Raw genomic sequence first — 22475 nt, forward strand, 5'->3', positions numbered from 1 at the left:
CACAGGGCAGGACCCTCTCCCCAGGCAGGCAGAGGGAGGGGAGTCCATTTCTTCTCTCTGCTCCTTGAAGCCTAAGGCTGTTGTCACGCACATTTGCTGTACCGCCTGGCATCTCTTCACTAAGTACTGCACGCATCAACGAGATGGAAAGTGGGTGCTCTGCCAGGATGCCCTGAGTAGAACCCCGACTAGGAAGGTTTGGTTTGTGTTTCCAGGGTTAAAGAAGTCGTGCTGAGAGAAGACCTGGAGAGGCTGGAAAGCATGCGAGCGCAGCAGCCCCAGTTTTCTCCTGGACAGAAGGAAGAGCTGGCCAAGGTGCGTCCGTGGATCCAAGGCCAGAGTGTCCTTCAAGAAACACGCATCTCAGTCAGCAGAGTAACATGCGCTTCCCGCTCTGAGTCCCCGTAGCGTTCTCCCGGGAGCCTGCTGGAGCGTGGAGCCCTCACAGCTCCCTCTCTGGTAGGTGCCATCCCCCGCTTGACTGACGTGCCGTGAAGGCAGGCCTGCGGTGCCAAGGAAGGCCGTTCATCGGGTTTTGAATGCAGGGCTTTTGACACCAAATGTCTTTCTTAAACTGCTTGAAAGGTTGGATGTGGTAAAAAGCCCCTTTTATGTGTGATGGAGGGGGGTGGGAGGAGGGGTGTACCAGGTCGGCATTTCAAGTACATAGTCACGTTTCAAAAGAGTTAAAATTCCAGCGTGTATGGTGGTGTGCACCTGTGACCCAGGCTCTGAGAGGCCGAGGCAGGAGCACTGCAAGGCTGAAGTCAGCCTGAGTGAATGAACGACTGAGTGAGGCTCTGCCCCAAAAAGAAAAGTTTCTAAAGACTGAGGATGTAACTCAGGGCAAGACCCTGGGTTCAGTTTCCGGTGCTCCCCACACAGTAATAAGCCGGAAGACTGAAAACAACCACCAAAGCATGAGATGGCTTTCAGGGTGCAAACAAGACCCCAGAGGTAGTGTGCTCACCGTACCTAGCGGGACCTGGAGCGGCCACGTGGTCTCCTGCAGTGCAGGGCCTCGGAGCTCACCTGTTGGCCAGTGCTTGCCCCGCCGGTAGCAGCAGCCTTCCCTTTCCTCAAGGGTCAAGGCAGGGAGGGTGAGGAGGCGGGTCACAGTCGGCACGAGAGTGAAGTGGCGTGTTCAGAAACCCGGACGCGCACCGGCCCTTGCCGGCTGGTTTCAGCGCGCAGGTCAGGTTACCGTGTTCCGATGGTCGTGCGGTCAGCAGCGGCTGTTTTCTGAACGCTTCTTCGCAGGCAGCGGGAACGCGGTGTCCAGGAAGCGACCCCAGTTCACTCCCCAGCCCTGCCCTTCACCACTCACGTCCAGCTGGCACCGCTTTCTCCCTGCACGCCTGGCTGCCCGCCGCCCTTGCCCCGGTCGCCGCCTGCTGCCATCTCTCCCATCCTCTCCCTGTCACCTGTGTACCTCGGTCTAGCTCTGTCTCTTGCAGACAACGTGTGAACTGCATCTTTTTTTTAAGCATTTTTCCATCTCAGATGTTTTGTTGTTTCGCTTTGCTTTGCTCTGAAAGATAAACTCATTAATTTTTAAAGTAGTTCCTCATCAACAGGGACTTGGCTTATGACATTTTGCTGTGTTTTTGTTTTTTGGGTTTTTTTTTGTATCGTCTAAAGCTTTTATTGTCCCTCATTTCCTCCCTTATTGTCGTCGTTTGTGTTTGGCTGGGTTTTTTTGCAGTGAAATGTTGTAATTCTCTGCCCATTTCCTATTAGGTATATTTTCTTTTTTTCTTTTTGGTAACAGGATGCTTACCTTAACATAAAAACCGCTTCTGTAGCCCTTCACCCCCATCCACCCCCTTTCAGGAATTGTTACCAAATTCAACCACAATACATGGTGGGTCCAGAAACACGTAGTTGGTTTTGCATGTCAGTATCTTCAGTTATGTAGAAAACAAAACGTGTGATTTTTAACCAAAGTTACAAAAATCCTGCCTTTTAGGCTGACAGTTTTTCTTATGTATTAGTCTCTTACAGAAAAAAACGGAGTTAGCCATCATCATCATTATTAAGTGAGAACGGCCCTCACACTTGCCCTGTGCTTGCCTCTCCTGGGCAGTTTCGCTCGTGGCCGCCGGGCTCCGGCATTTCCTGCGCAGCAGGTCCGGGGCACCGACGCCTCTGCTCTGGTCTGCGGGGCGCCTCTCCCCTCACTGCGGAGGGCGTGCCTGGCACAGGCGTCTGCCGACAGTCCTGTTGTTTGTGCCTTGGGTCTCTGGGTCTGCGCCTCGGGGAAGCCCCCAGCCCTCAGCCTCCAGCCCCCGAGCAGCAGCTGCCGACGTCCTCGCTGGGGGCCCGCGTGGGCAGCTGCTGCCCACTGGCTGCTTCTCCACGCTCCCCGGTGGTGGATGCTGGCTACGGTGTGCCCTTCCGTGAGTTCTCTTGCGTTCATCCTCCCGGCCATCTTTGAGCTGCAAAGGTCCGCGCCTTTCATTATCCCTCAGCCCGCGGGCCTCTTCCTTCCTGTCTGTCCTCCTCCAGCTGGGCCCACAGGGCATCCACTGCCCTCTCTCTCGCTCACCCCGTGAGGTGAGGCTCCGCTCACTTCCCTCCACCTCCCGGCCTTCTGTGCTCGGGCTTGGCCGTCTTCCTTCTGCCTTTGGAGCCTGTGGGGGCCGATCGGACCCCAGTTTACCAATGAGGTGACGGCGAAGGATTAAATAAAGGAGAGAGCACAGAGTGGTTTGTGGGGGTCCAGAAAGCTCAGAGCTCTCTTCTGCGGAAGTTAGCACTTACTGGGTCCCTAACATGGCAGGGGCTGCAGGAGAGTCAGGGCACATCCGAGCCAAAGCCCTGAACATGAGCAAGGCCTTGGGAAGTTAGCACAGAGACGTCCCCAGCGCTGTCTTGCTAATTGAGAGAACTGCCTTCTCGAGGCTGGCAGTTAGGCCCTGAGTTCGGGGTGAGTGGTGTCCTCAGCTGCGTCTGGCCTTGCTTCAGAGGCGTCACAGCATCACAGCCCCCTGCAGGGCTCTACTGGGACTTGGCACAGGCAGCTCTGTTTTTTTGCATGCCAGATGCTGGCTCTTGGCCAAGTCACCTAGGCCTGGAACAGACCCAGGTAGATACAGAGAAGCCCGTTAGTAATCCACACCCTGCTCCCTGTGCCTCGAAGTGCTCTCCTCAGAGCCCCACTAGGGAATTTTTTTTCCAGACACAGAGTGTCGTTTTGATTTCTCACTGCTCTTTGTGTTGCTTTATTATTTCCATTTTGTTCTCACGTTGTCTTCTTGGTCTTGTCGTATCTTCCTTTAGTTCCCTGAGCATCTTTACAATATTTTTGTTGTTGTCTTGTTTTTCGAGAATGTTTTATTTTAGATGAGATTGCTTTGTTTTGGGATGTCTTTTTGGTTTTGTTTTCTTGGGGGGATTTGTGTGTTTTTGTACTGGGGATTGAAGCTTGCACTTCACATATGCTTGACAAAATGCTCTACCACTGCATACCCCCTCGGCCCTTTTTTTTAAACTTTATTTTAAAGCAGGATCTTTAGTAAGTGCCCCAGGCAGGCTATCTACTGTGATCCTCCCGCTTCAGCCTCCGGAGTAGCTGGGATCACAGGCAGGCACTCCTGTATTCAGCTAACGTGATTGTTTTAAAGTCCCTAACAAGTCCACCCCCCAGTCTTTCTCGGAAATTGTTTCTCCTGGGTTGCATTGAGTTGGGTTGGGTTTTTCCCCTCTGAGTGACCTATACTCTCCCATTTCTCGTGTGTGCCTTGTGATTTGTTGTTGAAAACTGGACATTGGAATCTAGTTGTGTGGTAACTGTGGAGGCGAGGTCCCCCTTCCTCGGGCTTGGCCGATTTTGCTCTCCGATTGGGGTGGCTGAGTCCGTGCTGGAGAGCAGCAGGAGTTGAGGCCTAAGGACTTGGCAGCCTTGTGCCTGGCTGCCCCTCTGCAGCTGCCTGCGTGGCCTGGACTGTGAACGGCTGCCTCTCGAGGGAGGGAGGCAGAAAAAGGAAATCATCTGGAAGTCACTTTAGTGGTAAGTGAGGTCACAGAAGACAGAAAACAGGAAGGAGACGAGGAAAATCTAATTGTAAAGTTGTACTCTGAAGAAACATTGTAGCTTTAGGACACCAGGTTACCTCAGGTGACGGTGCCTGTTTCCCTCCTGTGAAGCTCCAGAAACCCTTCCCAAGGGGCTCAAGGCCCAGCAAGCCTATAAGTGAAGCTTAGGCTCTTCTCCCGCAGACCAGACCTCCCTGCTCTGTGAAGCAGCTCCCAAGCCCGAGCTGAGGGCCCTGGATCACACCCAGCCCCCCACTGCAGGGTGCCTTGCAGATGGTAGCAACATAGCCCCAGGTCACCTGTCCCAGAGGCACCCCCAGCTGTGTAAGAGCCTCAGGCCGTGCTGGCACCCTCCAGGGCTCTCCCTCGCTGCCTGTGCCCTTCTGTGGTGCTGCCCGGAGCACCCTCACTAGCCTCGCCCTGGGCCCATGAGAAAATCAGCAGCTGCAGGCTGCCCTTCGAGGGGCCGGGCAGAGGGCCCCCTGCCCTTCGGGGCCACCTCAGGCCCTGCAGCATGCCGCAGAGTCTCCAGGCTGTACCCTGCAGAGGGCCCTGCTGGAGCCCCCTTGGCACAAGGATTCACTGGACATGGAGACTTCGCTGCAGCTCTCTAAACCCTGACCCTTAAGTGACCACAGGGTCATCACATCACCGACACAAAGACTTTCCACTCTGCCTGTGGGCAGACATTGTTTTTCCAAAGCAAAGGTTGTGTGTAGAGCCTTTTGTTTCTGATGTCTTAAAAGTGCCAGTGAGGCCCTTTCTTTTTTTTTTAACTGTTTTCCAAAGAGCCTGGATTGTCCCTAAAGAGGCCTGTGTGTGGCAGGACCCTATATTGATGTCACCCAGAATTAATCAGAAGCATCCAGAATGAACCTAAACCCCACCTCGTGTATTTTGCTCTTTTGTTACGTGCATCTTTCCCCCCTTAGAACGAGCACTTGCAGAAATCCCGCTTACACTCGTAAACGTGGCCCCGTGTCCCGCGTCTGCGCTGCCTTCAGCTGGGCTCGGTGCAGCGTGGTCTCCTGGTGGAGGTGAGGCCCTCCAGCTCCTCTGCAGGGCGCCGCCCTGTGGCGGCTGGTAGTGAGTGCGGGCGCCTCTGGTTTTCCACACCTTCGTTCTTGGGGCTGCGTCTCACTGGCACTTCACCTTGCCCTGACCCTGCAGCCTGCCTTCCCCTGCACATCTGTCAGCGCACAGGAGGCCTAGTCACTGGGCACCTGAAGCCAGCATTGACCCAGGTGATGCTAAAACCAAAGAGCCTCTCGGCCACGGGTCTTTACCGGGGATCGAACTCAACCGCCTGCTTGCAAGGCAGGTGCTTATGCCGCTGAGCTAAATCCCCAGCCCCAACCACTGGTCTTTTTAATGTGTATGGTTTTAAAATAATGATTACAAAAGTTTATTGTAATAGCTGATACTGTCCTTACATGCTTATGTGTTTGAATGTCCAGTCTTCATAGCTTTTTTTTTTTCTTTTTTCACCAAATTTACACAAAAGAGGTCTCCCTGTGCTGACCAGAGGTGTGGCCGGCACTGCCCTGTGTTTGCCAGGAAACAGGGTTAAGTGTTGGGGACTGAACACGGAAATGGAGCTCGGGGACTGAGGCCTCGAGGACAAGGCCCTTCGTCAGGCTCATGCCGCCTGGAAGGGAGCACGACTCGCTGTCTGCTCGCCCTGCGGCTCTTCAGAGAAGTCCTGGGGGGACGCACGAGAGCGTGGGGCTCAGGCGGGGACACAGAAGCACGCGGAGCTGCCGGCGGCTGGTGCTTCTGCAAATACTGCAGCTCTGTTACGTTTCCTTCTTGTTGTTTTGTTTTAGGAAAACACTTTATAGCTTTTTAAATAAATAGATGCTCCTAGTGATTAGGAGAATGAAACTTACTACCCAGGATGATGCTGGACCCTGGTTCTCCGATCACCGGTCTCAGAGCTTTCCCTAAAGTGCTAGTTTTCTGGATTGTGTCTGAAGGTTTCCACACCATTTTCAAGTGCTGCCTTTGATAGTTGTTGGAATTTTCTAACATTAAGCAGTTCATGCAAATGTTCCTGTTTTATGAATAAAAACCTCATTCCACTCCATTTGGATAGGGCAGTGATTTTTGAGGCCTTCTTTGTGTGTTGGTCAAGTTCTATATTTTTTCTCTTGGTGAAAAATCAAAATAAAATTAATCAGCCTATGCATCTTCCACTCATGATCTTCTATAATAAGGTTTTTAGTTATGTAAATGCCTGGAGCTGACTGACTCTTTCTGCAGCCATGTATGCTTATTTCAAATACGATGTTTGTATGATGTAAGTGCTTTCCCTTTGTGTCTGGATATTTCTTTTATCTAAAACTGCTCAGCCCTTTGCCTTAGTACACACTCTGTGGAGTGCGCTTTATGCTCGGCCTGATTGAGCTGGCACTTGCAGTGAGCAGACCTTTAAACCTGTGGCGGGGCCTCGTCTTTCAGAAGCAGGTCAGCGCCAGAGGCTGCTCCTGCTGCAGGGCAGAGGGCCGGGGGTGATTCCTGCTGCCTCCTCGGGGCCGCACCTGTCAGAACTTTCCTATCAGGCTGACTGACTTTCCCTGTTACTGACCATGGGAATTAGAAATGAATGCATACAGCATGGGCCTCAATGTTTATGTAAATTTACCCCAAAAGCTTTATATCCTTGGGTCCGAGACCAAGATTCATTGAAAATAAGATGCTATATGGATGGAATAGTTTTGCAATGAAGTGTAACTTTTTCATAATTCACAAGGTAAATTTAATCCATGTTGAAAATGTTCCAGGGCTGGATGATATAAGCACTTGCCTGGCAAGTGTGGGGTCATGAGTTCGATTTCTGGTACAAAAAAAAGAAAATATGTTCCAATTGCACTTAGCAGTTTGTTTTTAATGATTAGTAATATTTTAATTGGGTATCTTTTTAAAGTAACAAAATAAACCATGACCGTGTAAACTTGAGAAAGCGTCTTGCATGTGTATGCATGATGTTTAGTGCAGTTTGTCATGAGCCATGGAAGTTCCTGGTCTGCACTTGGTTCGCATTGTCAGTGGTGTCTGCGTTCCCACATTGGAGGGTGCAGGTATCTGCCAGCTCGTTAGCGTATTTAATCCTCTCTTGAGCACCCTAAAGGACATGTTGGGTCCCCCGAATATATATATATATTTTTAATACTTGCTAGTCTTAATGCCAGCTTAATAAAATTCAGTGTCAGAATTACTCTTGCAGATTCTGAAGGGAAACCTGTGTTTACAAAGTCTGACTGTGTAACAGTGACAACAAAATCTAGGAATTGTCGTATGGACAGAGATGCTGAAGCCACACAGCGTCTGGGGGTGGGGTGAGGCCCCGTGTCTGTGGGGCTCTGCTCACCCACAAAGGGGAGCCTGCACACTCCTGCGCCCAGCTCTGGAGGTGAGTGTATGCACGTGGTGTGGGCCTTCACATGGTCAGTAAGCTGGGCTGGTTCTCCAGGCCTCCTCAGCCTGTAGGGCTTTCCCTGAGCACAGTGTGGCCCTCGAGGTCCCAGGAGCTGAGAACCAGCAAGTCTCTTGTGCTGTCGTGGCTGAGAGGGAGACTCCGAGTGCCCCGACCCCAACAACAGAGATGTCAGACTCCCCAAGCTAAGATGCTACTCATTAGAAAGCAGTAACTGTACCAGATGCAGTGGCGCACATCTGTAATTCCAGCACTTGGGAGGCGGAGGCAGGAGGCTGTCTGCAAGTTGGAAGCCAACCTGGACTACAGTACAGAGAGAGATCCTGTTTCCAAGAAAAATAATAAAATACCAAAAAAGTAATAACCTATGTAGTCATGTTTAAGGTATAGCTAAAGTAAGTCATTTCCTTAAATTGCAGTTTAATGATTCTGATTAAATCTTTATGATTTTTTTCTTGGTATTCTGTTCATTTACTAATTTTACTTTTAAACTTTCAAGAAATCCTTTTAAGAATAAAGTGAAGGAAAGAAAAACGACAGATTCTCAAGACACAGAGCCACCCGTGACACTTGCAGAAGGGGAGGGGTTTATTGCCCGGACCTCGTGGGGTGTGGCCCACTGTGCCCGAGGGCCCGGCCGCAGGCCTCACACGCAGTACTTCCAGAAGCACTCGAGGGCCGCCCCGGGTGGCGGCTGCTGCTGTCTGCTGCTTGCCAGGAGATGACTCAGTAACATGTGAGGCTCTTGTCCAGAGGGAGCCTGAAACCAGAACAGGCCAGGCAGGACAGCAGGTCAGCTAGGGATGTGTTCAGCCTGCTGCGGAGAGGAGCAGGGCCTGCACGCCTCTAAGCAGCCCATGCTCCGCTGCCCCTGGGGGTGCTGGGGGCACTCCGGGGCCAGTGGGTGGCCCCGGCCTCCGGGGTGTGGCTGCATGTGTTCCCCTGACCCACGCCAGCCCGTGTCCGTGCAGCCCATCTGACTGACTTGTCTGTCCTCGGGACACAGATCTCCATGTCTTGGAATTAACTTAGTTTCCTTTGCATTCTGCAATTGGACGGGGACACCCGACCCCCAGCACCGCCACTCACCTTCCTCACGGTTCCTCTCGGGTGGGGGGCATCGGTCTGAGGCTCTGGGAAGCGATTTTGAAACTGGTTTATCAATTCTGTTGTTTCTCTTGTATCTGATTTTAAAACAGAAAGACAGTGTGTTTCTCAAGTCTGTCGGGCTGCGTCTTCACAGGGCAGAGATGCTGACTTGAACGAAGGCAGGAGCCCTTTGTACTGGGCTTCACGGGCCACCCTGTGTAGTCCCCAGTAACCTAGTGATTCTACCGCTTGGTAACTGGACCCCTTCTGGCTGTCAGAGTCTACGAGGGGCTCAGCTGCACCCCGGAACGCCCTACCCCACCCTGCAGGGCTTGGCCAAGTAACTGCAGGCTCGGAGACAGAAGCTCAGGGCTGACATTCCACTGATTACTCTCTGTGTGACTGGCTAACATGTGACGGGCACTTTCTCCGCCAAGGAATCCTGTCAGGTGGCTCTTTTCATCCTTCTCAGTCCCTGGTCAGAACCTCGGGTCATAGATTAAGTGAGATGCTTACGCCTCCCCCAAGTTCCGGGAAAGCGGGATTTACCCTCAGCCTCACTGCCCCGCACAGCCTCGGAACAGAGACTCGGGCAGGCAGGAGGAGCCGCCGCCAGCCTTGGGGTGCCTGCGAGGAGTGGGGCGAGGGTAGAGGGGCGGAGAGGGCGCCTTGGGCCCGGGGAGGCCGTCAGGTGGGGCCCGTGTCTTTGTACAGCTCGCCTTCAGACTCCAGCCTAGGGCTGCCTGGTCTGGTGGGTGAGACTGGGGGAAGGTTCCGTGGCACTGAAACCAGAGGACGCACGCATGCGAGCCCCGTCCTACCTGTGCCCCTGAGCTCGGTGCCCTTCCCTGCGCCCAGTGCTGCAGGCAGCAGCCGCAGGAGGGTCGCCCTCCCCAGCGCCTCCAGGGCCAGCCTGGCCTCTGCATCCGGAGCTGTGGGGTGAGAACAGACACGCAACTCAGCCTGCCTGCCTGCATCAGTGCTTCCCGTTCTGGTCCTCCTCGGGCGGGGCAGGGAGAAGAGCAGGCACGCTTCCATCCCCAGGGTCCAGATCCACCGGGAGTCACTTTAATAGGCGAGGTGCCAGCCGGTGGGAGTCGGCGATAGGCGTCTCACGCTGGCCCTCGTGGTCTGCCTGTGCGACTGCAGCACCGCCCACCTGCCCTGAGCAGCAGCCACAGCTGAGCTGAACCCCAAACCCGAATCCCCCGGCCGTAAGGTCCTGTCCCTCATTGTGTCCTCCGCTGCCCTCGGCCTTTAGCCTTTAGGTGACCCGGGCGGTACAACTGGAAAGAGGGAGGGAAGGTCGTGTCCTTCCCCTGCATGGAGAGGGTGGGGGGGGGGGCTCCAGCTGGACTTCTGGGTGTGGCTGCAGTGACACTTGGATCAACTTCAAAATAATTTTAAGGAGCTCGGCCAGGGCCTTTTGTGTGAAGTGGGATCACCTGGCAGCTCCCACGGCCTGGGCTTCCAGCCAGCACACTCTTGGGAGTGGGGCGGGCCGTGCTGGGACCCCGGGTGTCGCCCGCAGGCTGCAGGGTGGCGCGGAGACTGCACCAGCCTTGATTAAGGTGCCGGAGCATGTCTGCAGCGTTCGTTTCTGAAGCCTGCTAGTCAGGACAGAGGTGGGATCAAAAGCTGCTTCCACTGCGAGAGCGCTGCCCTCCTTCCGTTGGGTTCTTAAACTGTAATCCGCGTAACTTTAACACGACATTAAAGACAACACTGAATCCAGTTAAGTGTTATAGAACCTAGTATGCAGCCTAATGACATTCCCCAACCTAAGTGGCAGTTACAAAGCAAGTTTCTGCTTGAAGGATATTTTTCACATTCATCTTGGATGTCAATGGAATGAACATAGCAAGCAGAAGTACGTAGACCTGGAAGTGGGTGCCTCAGCCTCCCCTTGCCACGCTGTGGCTTGTGATCAGCCCCTTTGCTGCATCAGATGTTTACTCTTGTTTTTTGGTACCAGGAATAGAACTCAAGACCTTACACTTACTAGGCAGGCACTTCTGCTACTGAGCTGTATACCCCCGGCCCCGGATAATTATTCTTACGAAAATAATGTAATTTATCACTGGGAGGATACTTCTGCATTCCAGTCCATTTAAAAGTCAAAAATCATGGTGCTTTAAATTTAGTGCAATTTTACGGGGTGGGGGATATTGACCACACGTTTGGATTATAGAGGAGACATGAATTAAGCAGTGTTGCATTTTAGAGAAAACTTGGGTCCCCTGCTAAATCTAGGTGTGCAGTAAGGGTCCCCTGCACAGTCCAAAGCTGAGACTGCCGTGGAAGAGTCCTTTAAGCAGGACTCAGGAATAACATGGGCAGAAGGCTCCTCTTACCTGGTAGCTGGAGGGGCGCTTCTGGGGGCCCCGAGACAGGAAGAGAGAAGAGCGGGTGCAGCAGTCCCATCCAGAGCAGGAAGCGGGAGGCCAGCTTGTCCATGACTGGAGGCGGCAGGAGCCCTCCGGCCCGGCTTCTGAGGGGAGCTCTGAGCCGGCTCCTGCGCATTGCGTGGTCACCCATTATATAGACCATTCTGTGACCTCATATCGTCCCCTCCAAAAAAATAAAATGAACTTATTGGCTGCGGAGGCTAAGAGGCAATCACTTTGCATTGAAGTAATTTTCAAAGTAACAGTTCATAGACAATAAATTTACTGTCTGTGGCTCAGGAGCTATATAAAGAAAGCACAGTTAGTTTGCAAGGCTGGCAGAAGGAGTCCTTCGCAGCAATAAATCACGCGTTAAAGAGGGACGTGAATTGATGTGACCGAGGCAGAGGGACGTGGATTTATGAGTCCTTGCAGAAGTGACGCAGGGCGTGACATGAAATACGTTGGTTTCCTTTTGTTTTCATCTTCCATCACCAAAGAGATGTGTTGTCCTATTGTGTGGGGGCCTTCCAGGGCTGAAGAATGATAACCTGTGGATTAAACCAAAACAAGTTCTTCAAAACAGTGAAGACAGCCATCTAGCAGACACTTCCAGGCTCAGGTTTGTCCTCTGCTTATATTGGGCCCATGTAAAACGTAGAAGCACTCGAGTCTTCTGAGAAAAGGGTTAAGCCCTTCCCTTAAAGCGATTGTCGCTCACCAAACCCCGAGAAGGTGCCGATCAACACCTCCAGCACCTGACTCCTGCTCACCGCCTCCACTGCGCCCGCCTGGTCCCAGCCTGGGCTGTTGCCATGGTTTCCTGCAGTCTGCATCCCAGCCCCAGTCTCACCCCAGCACAGCAGAGAGGTGGTCAGCACCGAAGGCCTCACCAGTGCTTCCCCCAGCATCTTCCTGTGACTCGGACACAAATGTTAGACACGTGGATGACTAGGGGAAAAGGACCGCGCACCTTCTCCACCTCGGGGCAGGTGACTTTCTTGGGACGTCAGCTACAGAAGAACAAGTTTGAGACAGGAATTCAAGCGAGCTGTACGCCACGGTGACTGTGGGTAGGGAGGCTCGATGTACACTTGACAGCCACTCAGAGTCGCTGCAAGCATTCTCATCACCAGAAAAGTGACCTGTGCATTAGATGGTTTGGTTTGATCTTTCCACAGTGTGAGCCTGTACCAAAATATTGCACCGTACACCGTGAATGCATGTACGTTTTGTCAGTAAATTAATGAAAAGCTGACTTCAACATTAGAAAACATCTACCCTTTGAAAGGTACAGCTAAGAAAATGGGAAAATCAGCCACACTTTGGGAGAAGGTTCACAAAACCTGTGCTGCCAAAGTGCCATTTTATATTTAAAAGTCGATAAGCCAGGTGAGCCGATTAAAAGAGCAAGAACAGGTCCAGGCAGATCCCGCACGAGAGGTATGCAGTGGGCACAGGAAAACCATCCAGCACAGCAGCCATCAGAGGAACGTGAGTCCAGGCACAAGGTGCCACTGCGAACCACTGCCAAGGCTGCGATGCAGACCCAGCCTCACACCTCAGGAAGCTCTGAAAATTTTCATAAAGAAGCCTGCAGCTCAGTATGGGCATGGTGGCACTCACCTGTAGTCCCAGTACTCAGGAGGCTGAGGCAGGAAGATCACTGTGAGTTGGAGGCTGGCCTGGGCTGCATAATGAGTTCAAGCCCAGCCTAAGCTATATGGTGAGACCTTATCTCTTAGAAAGAAAAAAAGATGAAGTCTTATAGTTCAGCGCGGGAGTGCTTGCCTAGCACGGGTTCAGTCCCCAGCACTGCAAAATAAACATACTAATCGGGCTACCAGAAGCACCTCTCCCCCGTAAGAGATCATAGAAGTTAAAACAGAAGAGAGGTTCCGGGTGGCACAGTGTTTTACTAACAGGGAGATCTTTTGCTCCCTGTTATGGGAGAGGGACCTAGAGATGCACAGAAAGGGAGGGAGGGAGAAGGGCAGGGGAATAGGAAGAATTCAGAACCATAAGGACGTATGTCTACTCCCAAAGATGAGTGTAGACCTTGGGTTCGGCAAACGGACTAATAAACAACTCGCCCCTTCTCCCGCAGCGCTCTCCTCGTCCGCCCTGGGGATGCTGGGCGCCCTTGCCTGGGCCCCCGAGCCCCCACCACGCATTACACGTCGTGTGCATTTGTCCCACATGACAGGCACTTGAGCACCTGTTCAGTGCCCTCGGGGACAGTGCAGTGAGCAAGAGCTGGCGTTTCCAGTGGGAGGAACGGACGCCACAAGGGGTCTGGGCGGCTACTGTATGGAGTAAAACCCAGTGGCGGGCCAGGCGTCAAGGAAGGAGCGGGTCCAGGGCCAAAGCTGCTGGGAAGGGATTTTGTGCAGAAGCCCAAGTTTTTCTTTTTGGCAGTCAAGGGGAGTGGAGGCAGGAAATCACTGTGTAGTCCAAGTTGGCCTCCTGCTTCCAGTGATCCTCCCGCCTCAGCCTCCCAAGTGCTGGGGTTACGAGTGTGTGCCACCACGCCCAGCCAGAAAGCCAAAAGAAAATGGGCCCAGCAGAGGAAATGGTGGCGCTGTGGCCTGTGCCTGGGAGCACTAGAGGAAGAGCCCCGCAGGCAAAGGAAGAACGTGAAGCAATGATGGACAGCCTGGGCTTGACCACCTGGAGTGGGCCGGGTGTGCTTGATGGGGACCCTGCCGGGGCGTGTGGTGCATGCTCCTATCCCTGGTGGCCTGCTGGGTGGAAGGTGCTCCAGCCGCTCAGGACCCACCACACCAGTCTCCCAGCGTCTTCACAGCCGCCTTGGCCTGGTGTGGGACTGGCTGTGGGTAAAGGGGACAGAAACATGGCCTTCAGGAGCCTGATGTCACATTGGAGCTGCGAGAAACCACTTATGTCCAGCTGGAGAAACCAGATCCCACTGGGAAGGCCCAGTGGCTTCCAAGAGCTGCAGTGACACAGAACACAGGAGCCAGGGTCCCGCCGGCCTGGGTTGCCCGCAGCAGCAGCTCGGGGCCGGTTGTGTGCCGTGACATCGCTCTGCCCGTTCAAAGCTCACTTTCTCTCTCAACCAAAAATAAAGATCGTCTTTTCTTTCCCCTGTATGTGTGGCCAGAAATGCCTCTGCCACTGACCAGGAGGACCACGGGCATGTACTTTCCAAACCACATCCTACGGGAAAGGGAGACTGACCACAGAAGTCTGTCACCTGCCACCGTAGCTGCAGAGGTGACTTACAGCAAAGGCTGCCAACTCATGCTGTCTTGGAGGCAGCAGCAGCCACTTGTCACCAAGAAAGCAGGTTAGAAATCTGAAATCCAAGCTCCTCCAGATCTCCCCAAGCAAAGCTCTCACTGGGTGTTTCTGAAGAAAACGCATCCACGCACTGGACTTCAGACTGCGGGGACCCACATTTAGTCTACACCTCCCAACTAAGCCTGTGAGTCAGTGGGTCAGACAGCACAGCAGCATGGGATTTCAGTGGCCATCAGAAAATAATCGTGCCATTTACAGGTGGTATGATTTATACTCTGGGCTTCTCGCATGAGAGAAACGGTGAAATATTTAAGCTCATGTGTCTGAAGGTACATCCATTTTCCTGCAGACGACTCCACTCTGCCCTGGGGGCACAGTAGTGCTGCACTGTGTGTAAACTCCACACCTTCCTGAAGAGCACAGTAGATACCAAATAGAAAACAGGATGGAGCTTTTGCAAAATGGAAGGGAACGAGGAAATGTGGGGCTAGAAGGGGGTGCAAAAAGTTAGGACGGGTTGTGCGTGCAGTTCCCGCGGTGAGCATGGTCTAAGGAGGTGCAGAAGGAAGCCCTGGACTGTGGGGACAGACAGACAGCGGTGAGGTAAGACGTCAGGCGGCGGCTGCTGGTGGGAGATGGCTGTCAGCAAGCGCTGGATGGGATATTACAGCGCTGAAACTGCAGAGGGGGTGCTTGGGGTCAAGGGGTGCTGTGCGTGTGTGTGTGTGTGTGTGTGTGTGTGTGTGTGTACATAAGCACTTGGGTTCAGAAGTGGAAGGCATAGTCCGACACCGGGCCCTCTGGTGACCCCTAGGTTTGGGTCCAAAGGAAGGTGACAGAAACTTCAGCTCACTCACTGTGTTCATGTCCGTGTCTGTCTGTGTCTCTGTCTCTCTCCGTATCCACGCCTGGCTCTTCTGTCTGCCTCTGTCTTCTGTCTGTCCCTCCCTCCCTCCCTCCCTCCCTCTCCCTCTCTGCCTTTCTCTCCCTTCCTCCCTCTTTCTCCAGAGGCGGCTGCTTGCCAGGATTTGTCATCTGGTGACTCAGGGTCCTCCTGACAGTTTTCCTGACGGTTTACAGCGTGGCCTAATTAAGTTACTACCAAAGGCTTAAGCTCCAAAAACTGAGCCTCCTTCCTCCAGCAGGCCATCAATGACAGTGTCACCTTGTCCCAGAAATGCACCGAGCCCGTCACTGGCCCTCGTGACTCAGAGCAGAGCGATGCAGCCCGAGTTTATGTCCCAGCTGGTGACCCTCGGCCACCCTGGCACCTGGGCCGCCTGTATTACCTGTGGATTTCCTGCTCCAAGCCGGGGTGGGGTGGGGTGGGCCGTGCGCATCACGGAGCAGCAAATGGCATCTTGGGGTGACTTTGGCTCTTAGGACACCAGCGTCCACCAGATAGCGATTTGGTTTTTGCTTTGAAATGGATCTAAACTCGCCGGCTCTGCTGTGTTTACCTTTTCAAGCAGCCGTCGCTTGTGAGCACTGTCCTCAGCCATGGGGACAGTGGGGTCCTGGGAGCAGAAGCCAGGAGGAGGTGGCTTTGCCAAGCATCCAAAGCCAGTCTGGTACTTAGTGACGGGCACCCTCAGAGTACGGGTGACCCAGGAGATGTGATTGTGCCCTCTGGTGAGTGTGAGGGTCTGATTCTGAGCATTGAACCCAGGGCCTTGCCCCTGGGCTCCATCCCCAGCTCATCTGTAGTTTTTACTTTGAGACAGGGTCCCACTGAATCGCTGTTTCCCTGGTTGGGCTCAAACTTGCAATCCTCCTGCCTTAGCCTCCCGGAGTGCTCAGGCCTTTGTTCTGTGCAGACCTGGTCTGTGGAAGCCCTGCAGCTAGACAGTGCCCCACGGCCACTGTAAGATGGTTGAGATGTCCTTGGGCTCCTCTGTCATTTTCATTTGCGTAAGATCATACACTACAGGCTCCGGGTAGATGGGGGAGAGCCTGGAATGCAGGCTCGAATGTGGGGTGCAGGTGGGCTGGTGGGAACAGACAGATTCTGCTCAATGTCGAGGAGCCAGCGTGTTTGACCCGCGAAAACAAAACAGATGTCCTCCCTATAGCTGAGCAGGGTCTCTGAACCGTGTGGCCGCACCCCAGAGCCTGGGTGGGGTGGGCAGACACTGAGTCCTGGGGTGTCACCCGCAAGGGCTGCCATGACAGCACCCATAACTGGGGCTCCCGGGCCATGTTGGGGTCTGTACCTAGACCCCCAATCTCCCAAACAGGTGCACGGCGAAGGCTCAAAGGGATGAGACCCGTGGCAGGGTCTTCAGGGCTGCAGGAGGAGTGAAGTCCTCGGCAGAGCCCGGAACTCTGCCAGCCGCCAGCTGACTGACGCTCGTATTTACCCAGAACAAGCCAGGAGCTGAGTGGACAATGGCGGAGAACTGAGCGGGACCTCGGGAGGGGCTCAGGGATACCTCAGAGCACAGACGATGCTAAGTAAGGAAAACAATCCAGAAAGTCTCCAGGTGGCCCCAGCTGTGGCCCGTCTTGCCCCCTGAGGTGTCTCCTCGTTCTCAGTTCAGTCATGCCCAGGCCACGCCACAGCCCTGCACGTGCACTCTGCTTCAGTGGTGCCTACAGAGCCACATCTTGGTGCTCACACAGTGCTGGAGGGCAAACAACAAAACGAAGACCGTGAGGCGGGCAGGCTGGGCTCTCCTGGCATCCTCCTCCTCCGTGTCCTCACCTGGTGTCCCTCCATGTGAACCTGACAGGTGTACAAGGGCACTAGCCCCTCCTGTCACTCACTGCGATGACCTCGTCTTTTCTCTGGTCGCTGCCACAAGGCCCAACACATAATGAGGCCCTGGGGTGCAGGACCTCGATATCTGAATATGTGGGGTCACAAGTCCACGCCTGGCAAGTGGGCAGAGAAGTCCTGCCTGCTTGTTTTTGTTTTTGTTTTCGCTTTTCCCCCTGTACTGGGCATCAAACTCAAGCCTTTGACACTGAGTTACATCCCCAGCCCTTTTCAAATTGTTATTCGTTTTTAAACTTTGGAGGCAGGTCTTGCTAAGCCACTCAATTGCTCGGGCTGAGCGCAAATTAAAAATTTGCAATCCTCCTGCCTCAGCCTCTGGAGTGCTGGGGTTACAGCAAGTGCCCAGCTGAGCCCATGGTGCAAGGAGGTGGGAGGTGACAGAGCTGTTCCGTGGGCAGCCCCAACCACACCGGCCACCTCTTCCAGAGCCTCTACAGGCCAGGTGTGAGTCTGGAGGCGCCCTGTCCAGGTCCTCCTGCAGGCATAGCAGTGAAGCAGAACCCAGAAGGTGGTGACCTCCTGGGACAGGAGAGCCACGCTCCATCCGCCTCAGAACCCGGTTTCCCGATAGGCTCAAAATCACCTCCCTCACCCAACCACGCCTGCCCTGGTCCTGCAGGGGCCTCACAGCTGGACCCAGCTCAGGGGCACCTCGGAGCTTTGCCCTTCCCGAAGAGCCCCTACTGGTCCACTCCATGAGAGGACACCTTCACAGAGAGTGTGACAGGCCAGGCTTCAGCTCCAACATGTCACCCTCACAAAGTAGCACCCGCAATGGAACCAGACTCAATCACCGACGATCAGAGAGCCAGTTGAATAGACAGTCTTGATTCCACTTGCCAAAAAGCGAGGTTGCCTAAAGATACATAACTTCTGAACCCCGATAGATGTGAGCTGGCGTCACAAGCGGGGTTGTGCTCCCCAGAAATCCTGTGTGGCAACCTCACCCCTTGAGGAGCAGTCGAATGTGACTGTGCTCGGAGATGAGTCTTCAGGAGGAAACGAGGTTGAAAGGGGGCCACTAGGCTGGACCCTAGTCCAGTGTCCCTGGCATCCCCCCCTTGGATAAGCGAGATGCCAGGGACGTGTATAGACACAAACAGGCCATGTGCAGACTTGGGGACCATATGCCACCCCAAGCCAATGAGGGGTCCCCGGAGAAGCCAGTGGCCCCTGGCACAGACTTCCGGCCACCGGAACCAGAAGATGAATGCAGTGCTGGGTTACAGTGTTATGTAACACTGGTGACGGTGTTATGAAGGGCAGACCCCAGGGCCAGCACCTCCTAAGCGTGCCCTGCTCTGCAGTCACAGTCAAGACAGCGGGATAATGTCTTGGCCAGTCCTCGCACTCGTGGAGGAGGCTGTCTCGGGGATGTGCGTTCAATCGAGCGCCCGTGTACGCCCCGCCCCGTGTTGGGTTTCAGGATTTGGATCTGACTTCAGACTCAGCTTAGGGACTCTGGCTCCTTCCTCCAGGATCTACCCAGACGGCACGAGGAACACGGTGTGAGGTGCTGACTCAACAAGGGTGACCCCAGGGGACAGCCAGCCCTGAAGACAGCCCCGAGCCCAACAACCTGTCTTCCACAGGGTGAACCAGGAAGCCCACGTCCCCACTGCTGTCTGACAGCACAGGCAGCCTGGGCGGGTGTGGCCCCTTCTCCCTAGGGAATGTTGACAGTATCAAAATGTACAGTGTCCAAATGTGTGTCTCCCTTCCCAGCTATGCATGCTGAAGCTTCACCTCCTGTGTGGGGAGCTGGAGGGGAGGCTTTGGGGGAATTAGTTAGATCAGGTCATGAGCATGGGGTCCTCAGACCTGGGCGGCATTGGCCCTTAGAAGCACACGGAACCCTGCCGGGTGATGACTCGGCCACAGAGCCACCAACTGCACAGCAGGCGGCACGTCCTCGTCCGGCCTCCACCCCTGGCAGGGGTGTCTGCTGAAGGCCAGAGCTGCAGGACGCCCCTGCTTCCAGATGACAGGCTGCCCCAGGTCCTGCAGGTGGCCGAGATGAAGCCATGGTGGGAGGACTCCTGGTTTGTTTTGTTGTTTTTTGCTACATTGACATCTCCTTGCGTGACCTTGGCCACATTAGAAGGTGGGGGCCAATCCCTTGCGAAGGTGGAGGCCCCTGGACTCAGACCCCTCCACGGCGGGTTCCCAGGAAAAGCAGGGCTGTGTGGCTTAGGCCATCCCCAGGAGAAGCACACGAGCGATGGCGCCATCCCCAGTGCCAAGAGCGTTCTTCTGCTGAGACTTCAGAAGCAGCCATGGCGATGTCCCCTCTCGGTGCCTCTCCCTGGTGACAGCACACAGGCCGATGCTGAGCTTCCGGGCACTGCTGTCCTTGTGACCTGGGCAGCCGCTTCCCAGAGGAGGATGTGCTGCCCTAGCGAGGACATTCAGGCCTGGGCCGGGGCCATCGGTGGATGCGTCACAGCCCGGTGATGGCCAGCGTGTGCCCGAGAGTGACATCTAATAAATACCTGCTCGGCTGACTGATTCACTCCATCCACTTAGCAGGAGGCTCGTGGAGGAGGCTGGGGAAATGACTCAGATGTCCCCGGAATGGTGCCGCGGGCTTGGGCCACCTGTGGTCACATCTCTGATATTAAAGGAAACGTGTAGCTACAGAGAATGTTAACTGCTGCTGGGGGGGGGTCCCCAGAAATGAGAAGTGACAGCACCATGTCGCCCCAATCTTGACGCTGTGAGGAGAATCGATTCGAAGGCAGCTGCGCGGTTATAGTGTACGACTTTCATGTCTGTTTCCCGTCCTTATCCCGTGGAGCTGAAGGCAGGGCCGAGTTATGTCCCGGACCCCAGCATCCCTGGGCTGAAGTCCTAACCCAGGGCCCAGGCTGTGAGCATCCCAACGACAGGGTCTTTAAGGTTCAAGGGGCCACTAGGGTGGGTCCCGATCCAGCAGCAACAGCGCCCTTCTAAGGAGAGGTTAGGACGCAGATACACAGAGGAGCCCCCAGGGGACTCTGGACCCCTACCACCCTCGCACCCAGGAGCAGGGCCCAGGGAGAAGCTGGCCCTGGGATCGGCTCAGTCTTAGGCTTCAGCCTCCAGAGCTGGGGGGACCATCTGGTGAACCACCCGGTTGGCGGGGCCTTACTACGGCAGCCACGCGGGCAAACATGGGGGCTCTGACCTCCATGCTTCTGGTCATTTCAAATGTCACCACAAAGAAAAGTACAGTGTCCACAGTGCATCCAGATCCCTGAGTGCCAGGGTTTCAGGTGAGAGTGCGCCCTTTTCCCTGAGAACAGGAGCGACTTCCAAAGTCCTCTGATGGCAACGCATTAGTTACACCGGCCTGCCACAGTGCAGTGTGCAGGCGCTGCTGGAAAGTCCACTCTTCAGACTGTAGGTGGGCCAGCTGGAAACATGACCCCGTGTCTTCCAGTTTGTGAGAAGCATGCCATTTGGTTCTTCTCCCGCAAGATGCTTGATTTTTATAGCTTACGTCTTCCGTGAGAATAGGAACCATTACAGGCATCTTGTTCTGCCTTTCAGAGAGATTTGTAGAGATTTCTCACTCACGTGACTCTGATGTCATCGACCTGATTCCGCACAGATTAAGTAACTGTGTAATAATTTTTAAGTTCTCTCTGTGGTCTTCATAGACCTGTTCAGGATCAGCATTTAATTTACTTGAGTCCCTCCCGTTTAAAAATTCCTGTTAAAAATAAAATAGTGACTATTGATTTTGCTCTATCTTTTGTTTATTACAAATATTGGTTGCACAGCCAGGTGGGTGGTGAGCCCTGCAGTCCCAGCGCCTGGGGGGCGGGTGGGGAGGATCGCCTCAGGTCGGAGGCCAGCCTGAAGTACACAGTGTGCCCTTCCCTCAAAAACACCAAAAAGTAACCACTGAAGTAAAACAAAGCTAGCCTGGAAACCCTCTGCCCACCTCACTGAATTATAACTGTCCTATATCTGAGTTCTACATTAAGATCCCACAGACTATAGTATATATTTTTTCTTTGAGTGGTCAGCATATTTTAAAGGACAAAAGACAAGTCTACTCTAGCAGCTGTTGATTTGAAAACAATAACTAAGTCGTGTAGTGTACCTGTACCAAATCCCTACAATAAACACAATGTGTACTGCAAATGCATTCGTAAAACTAAAACACACAAAATATATCAATTTATTCCCTAATTGACGTGTTTTGAAATTTTGTCGTAGTTTTTTCTTTTCTTTTTCTTTTTTTTATTCTTTTTACCCTTGAGTAAAATGGATTTGGGGAAAGTATTTTCCTCTGTAAAGGAGCTGGTGTGGTCTCTTAGGTCAGCCTCTCCCGTTTCTCCAGCTCCTCCTTCCCTGCCGAAACCCGACTTCTCCGCTGCCCCAGCCTGAAAAGCCCACCTGGCATCCCTCCGGGGCAGGGCTCCTGGCAGCAGCCCGCTTTGTCCTCCTTGCCCCGACCCTGCCTTTCCCACCATTCCTGAGACAGATTCTCAGCCGGCCTAGCACACGGTTCCACGGCGGGCGTCCCCAGCGTTGCCCGGCCGAGTCCACCCGGTTCCATGTCCTTGTGTCCAGCCGCCGCTCCTGCCTGGCTGCTCTCCGCAGCGTGCCCTGGCTTCCCAGCTCTCTGTGGCGGGTGTGGCCTGGCCTCCGTGGCTCTACCCTTCCTGGTGGCTCACAGGTCTCCTGGGTCCCTCGCCACATCTCTCACCGGACGTGGGAGGCTGCCGATGGTCGTCCCCTCGCGTGCCCTTCCGTGGCATTGTCCTTCACCCCGTGCCTGCAGCTCGCTTCCGCCAGCGCCCAGACCTCCGCTGTCCCTGAGGTCCTGAGGCCTCATCTCGTTCACGGGTCCTTTTCCTCTCTGTCGCTCAAGTTGGGTGCGCGCTGTTCTCTCTGTCTTCAAGTCAGGAACTCTCCTCTCCGTGATGCCGTTTTATTTCAGGCACGTTTTCTCCACCCCAGAGTTTGCATCTGACTTCCATTCCTATCTTTTCTCTTCCTCTGCTGAGGAAGTATCCTTCTGTCAGTTAAAGTTTATGTACCTCGCTCAAGGAGCAAAGCGATCAAGCCACTCCGAAGCCTTTACTAAACATTCTATCAGAGGCTGTTTCCCGGCTGGGTCAGCTCAGTGTTAGTGCTCGGTTTTCTTTATCCTGAGAATCGTTGGTAATGTCCTGGGTTCTTTGTATGTTGAGTTTTTTTTTTTTTTTTTCAGTACTGAGGATTGAACCCAGAGCCTTTGCACTGAGCTACATTCCACCCTGTTGGTTTGTTTTAATACTGTGATAGGGTCGACTTAGGTTGCCAGGCTGGGCTTGAGCATACTCTCCTGCCTCAGCCTCCCAGAATGCTGGGATTCCAAGTGTGTGCCACCACACTAAGCTAATTTCTTTAATGTTCTGACGGTTATGTTGTGAGGCTCTGTGTTCCATTAGAATCCCCCGGAGAACATTAACTTCTGGTGGTGAGTAGGCAGTCACCCGACCAGGTT

At 53.9% G+C, this 22475-nt stretch overlaps 2 protein-coding genes across 2 annotated transcripts in view; one reads left to right on the top strand and one right to left on the bottom strand.

Annotated features, from left to right (window-relative positions):
• Per3 (period circadian regulator 3) overlaps positions 1-20715 on the top strand; it is a 59900-nt gene extending 39185 nt beyond the window's left edge. The window contains 1 exon segment of the mRNA XM_063235432.1: positions 216-20715. Within this exon segment, the coding sequence (XP_063091502.1) occupies positions 216-408 (193 nt within the window). The 3' untranslated portion in view covers positions 409-20715.
• Positions 8045-11113, bottom strand: Uts2 (urotensin 2). Its single transcript, XM_013153892.3, has 4 exons — positions 10918-11113; positions 9385-9495; positions 8564-8658; positions 8045-8234 (listed from the first exon to the last, which is right to left on the bottom strand). Exons 1-4 carry the CDS (start codon positions 11111-11113, stop codon positions 8121-8123), a joined length of 516 nt encoding a protein of 171 aa, XP_013009346.2. The 3' UTR covers positions 8045-8120.
• Positions 20716-22475: the final 1760 nt, after the last annotated feature.

This window comes from Cavia porcellus, unplaced genomic scaffold (assembly GCF_034190915.1).
Source record: "Cavia porcellus strain 051 isolate PalLab524CR breed Dunkin Hartley unplaced genomic scaffold, mCavPor4.1 scaffold_25, whole genome shotgun sequence".
NCBI lineage: Eukaryota > Metazoa > Chordata > Mammalia > Rodentia > Caviidae > Cavia > Cavia porcellus.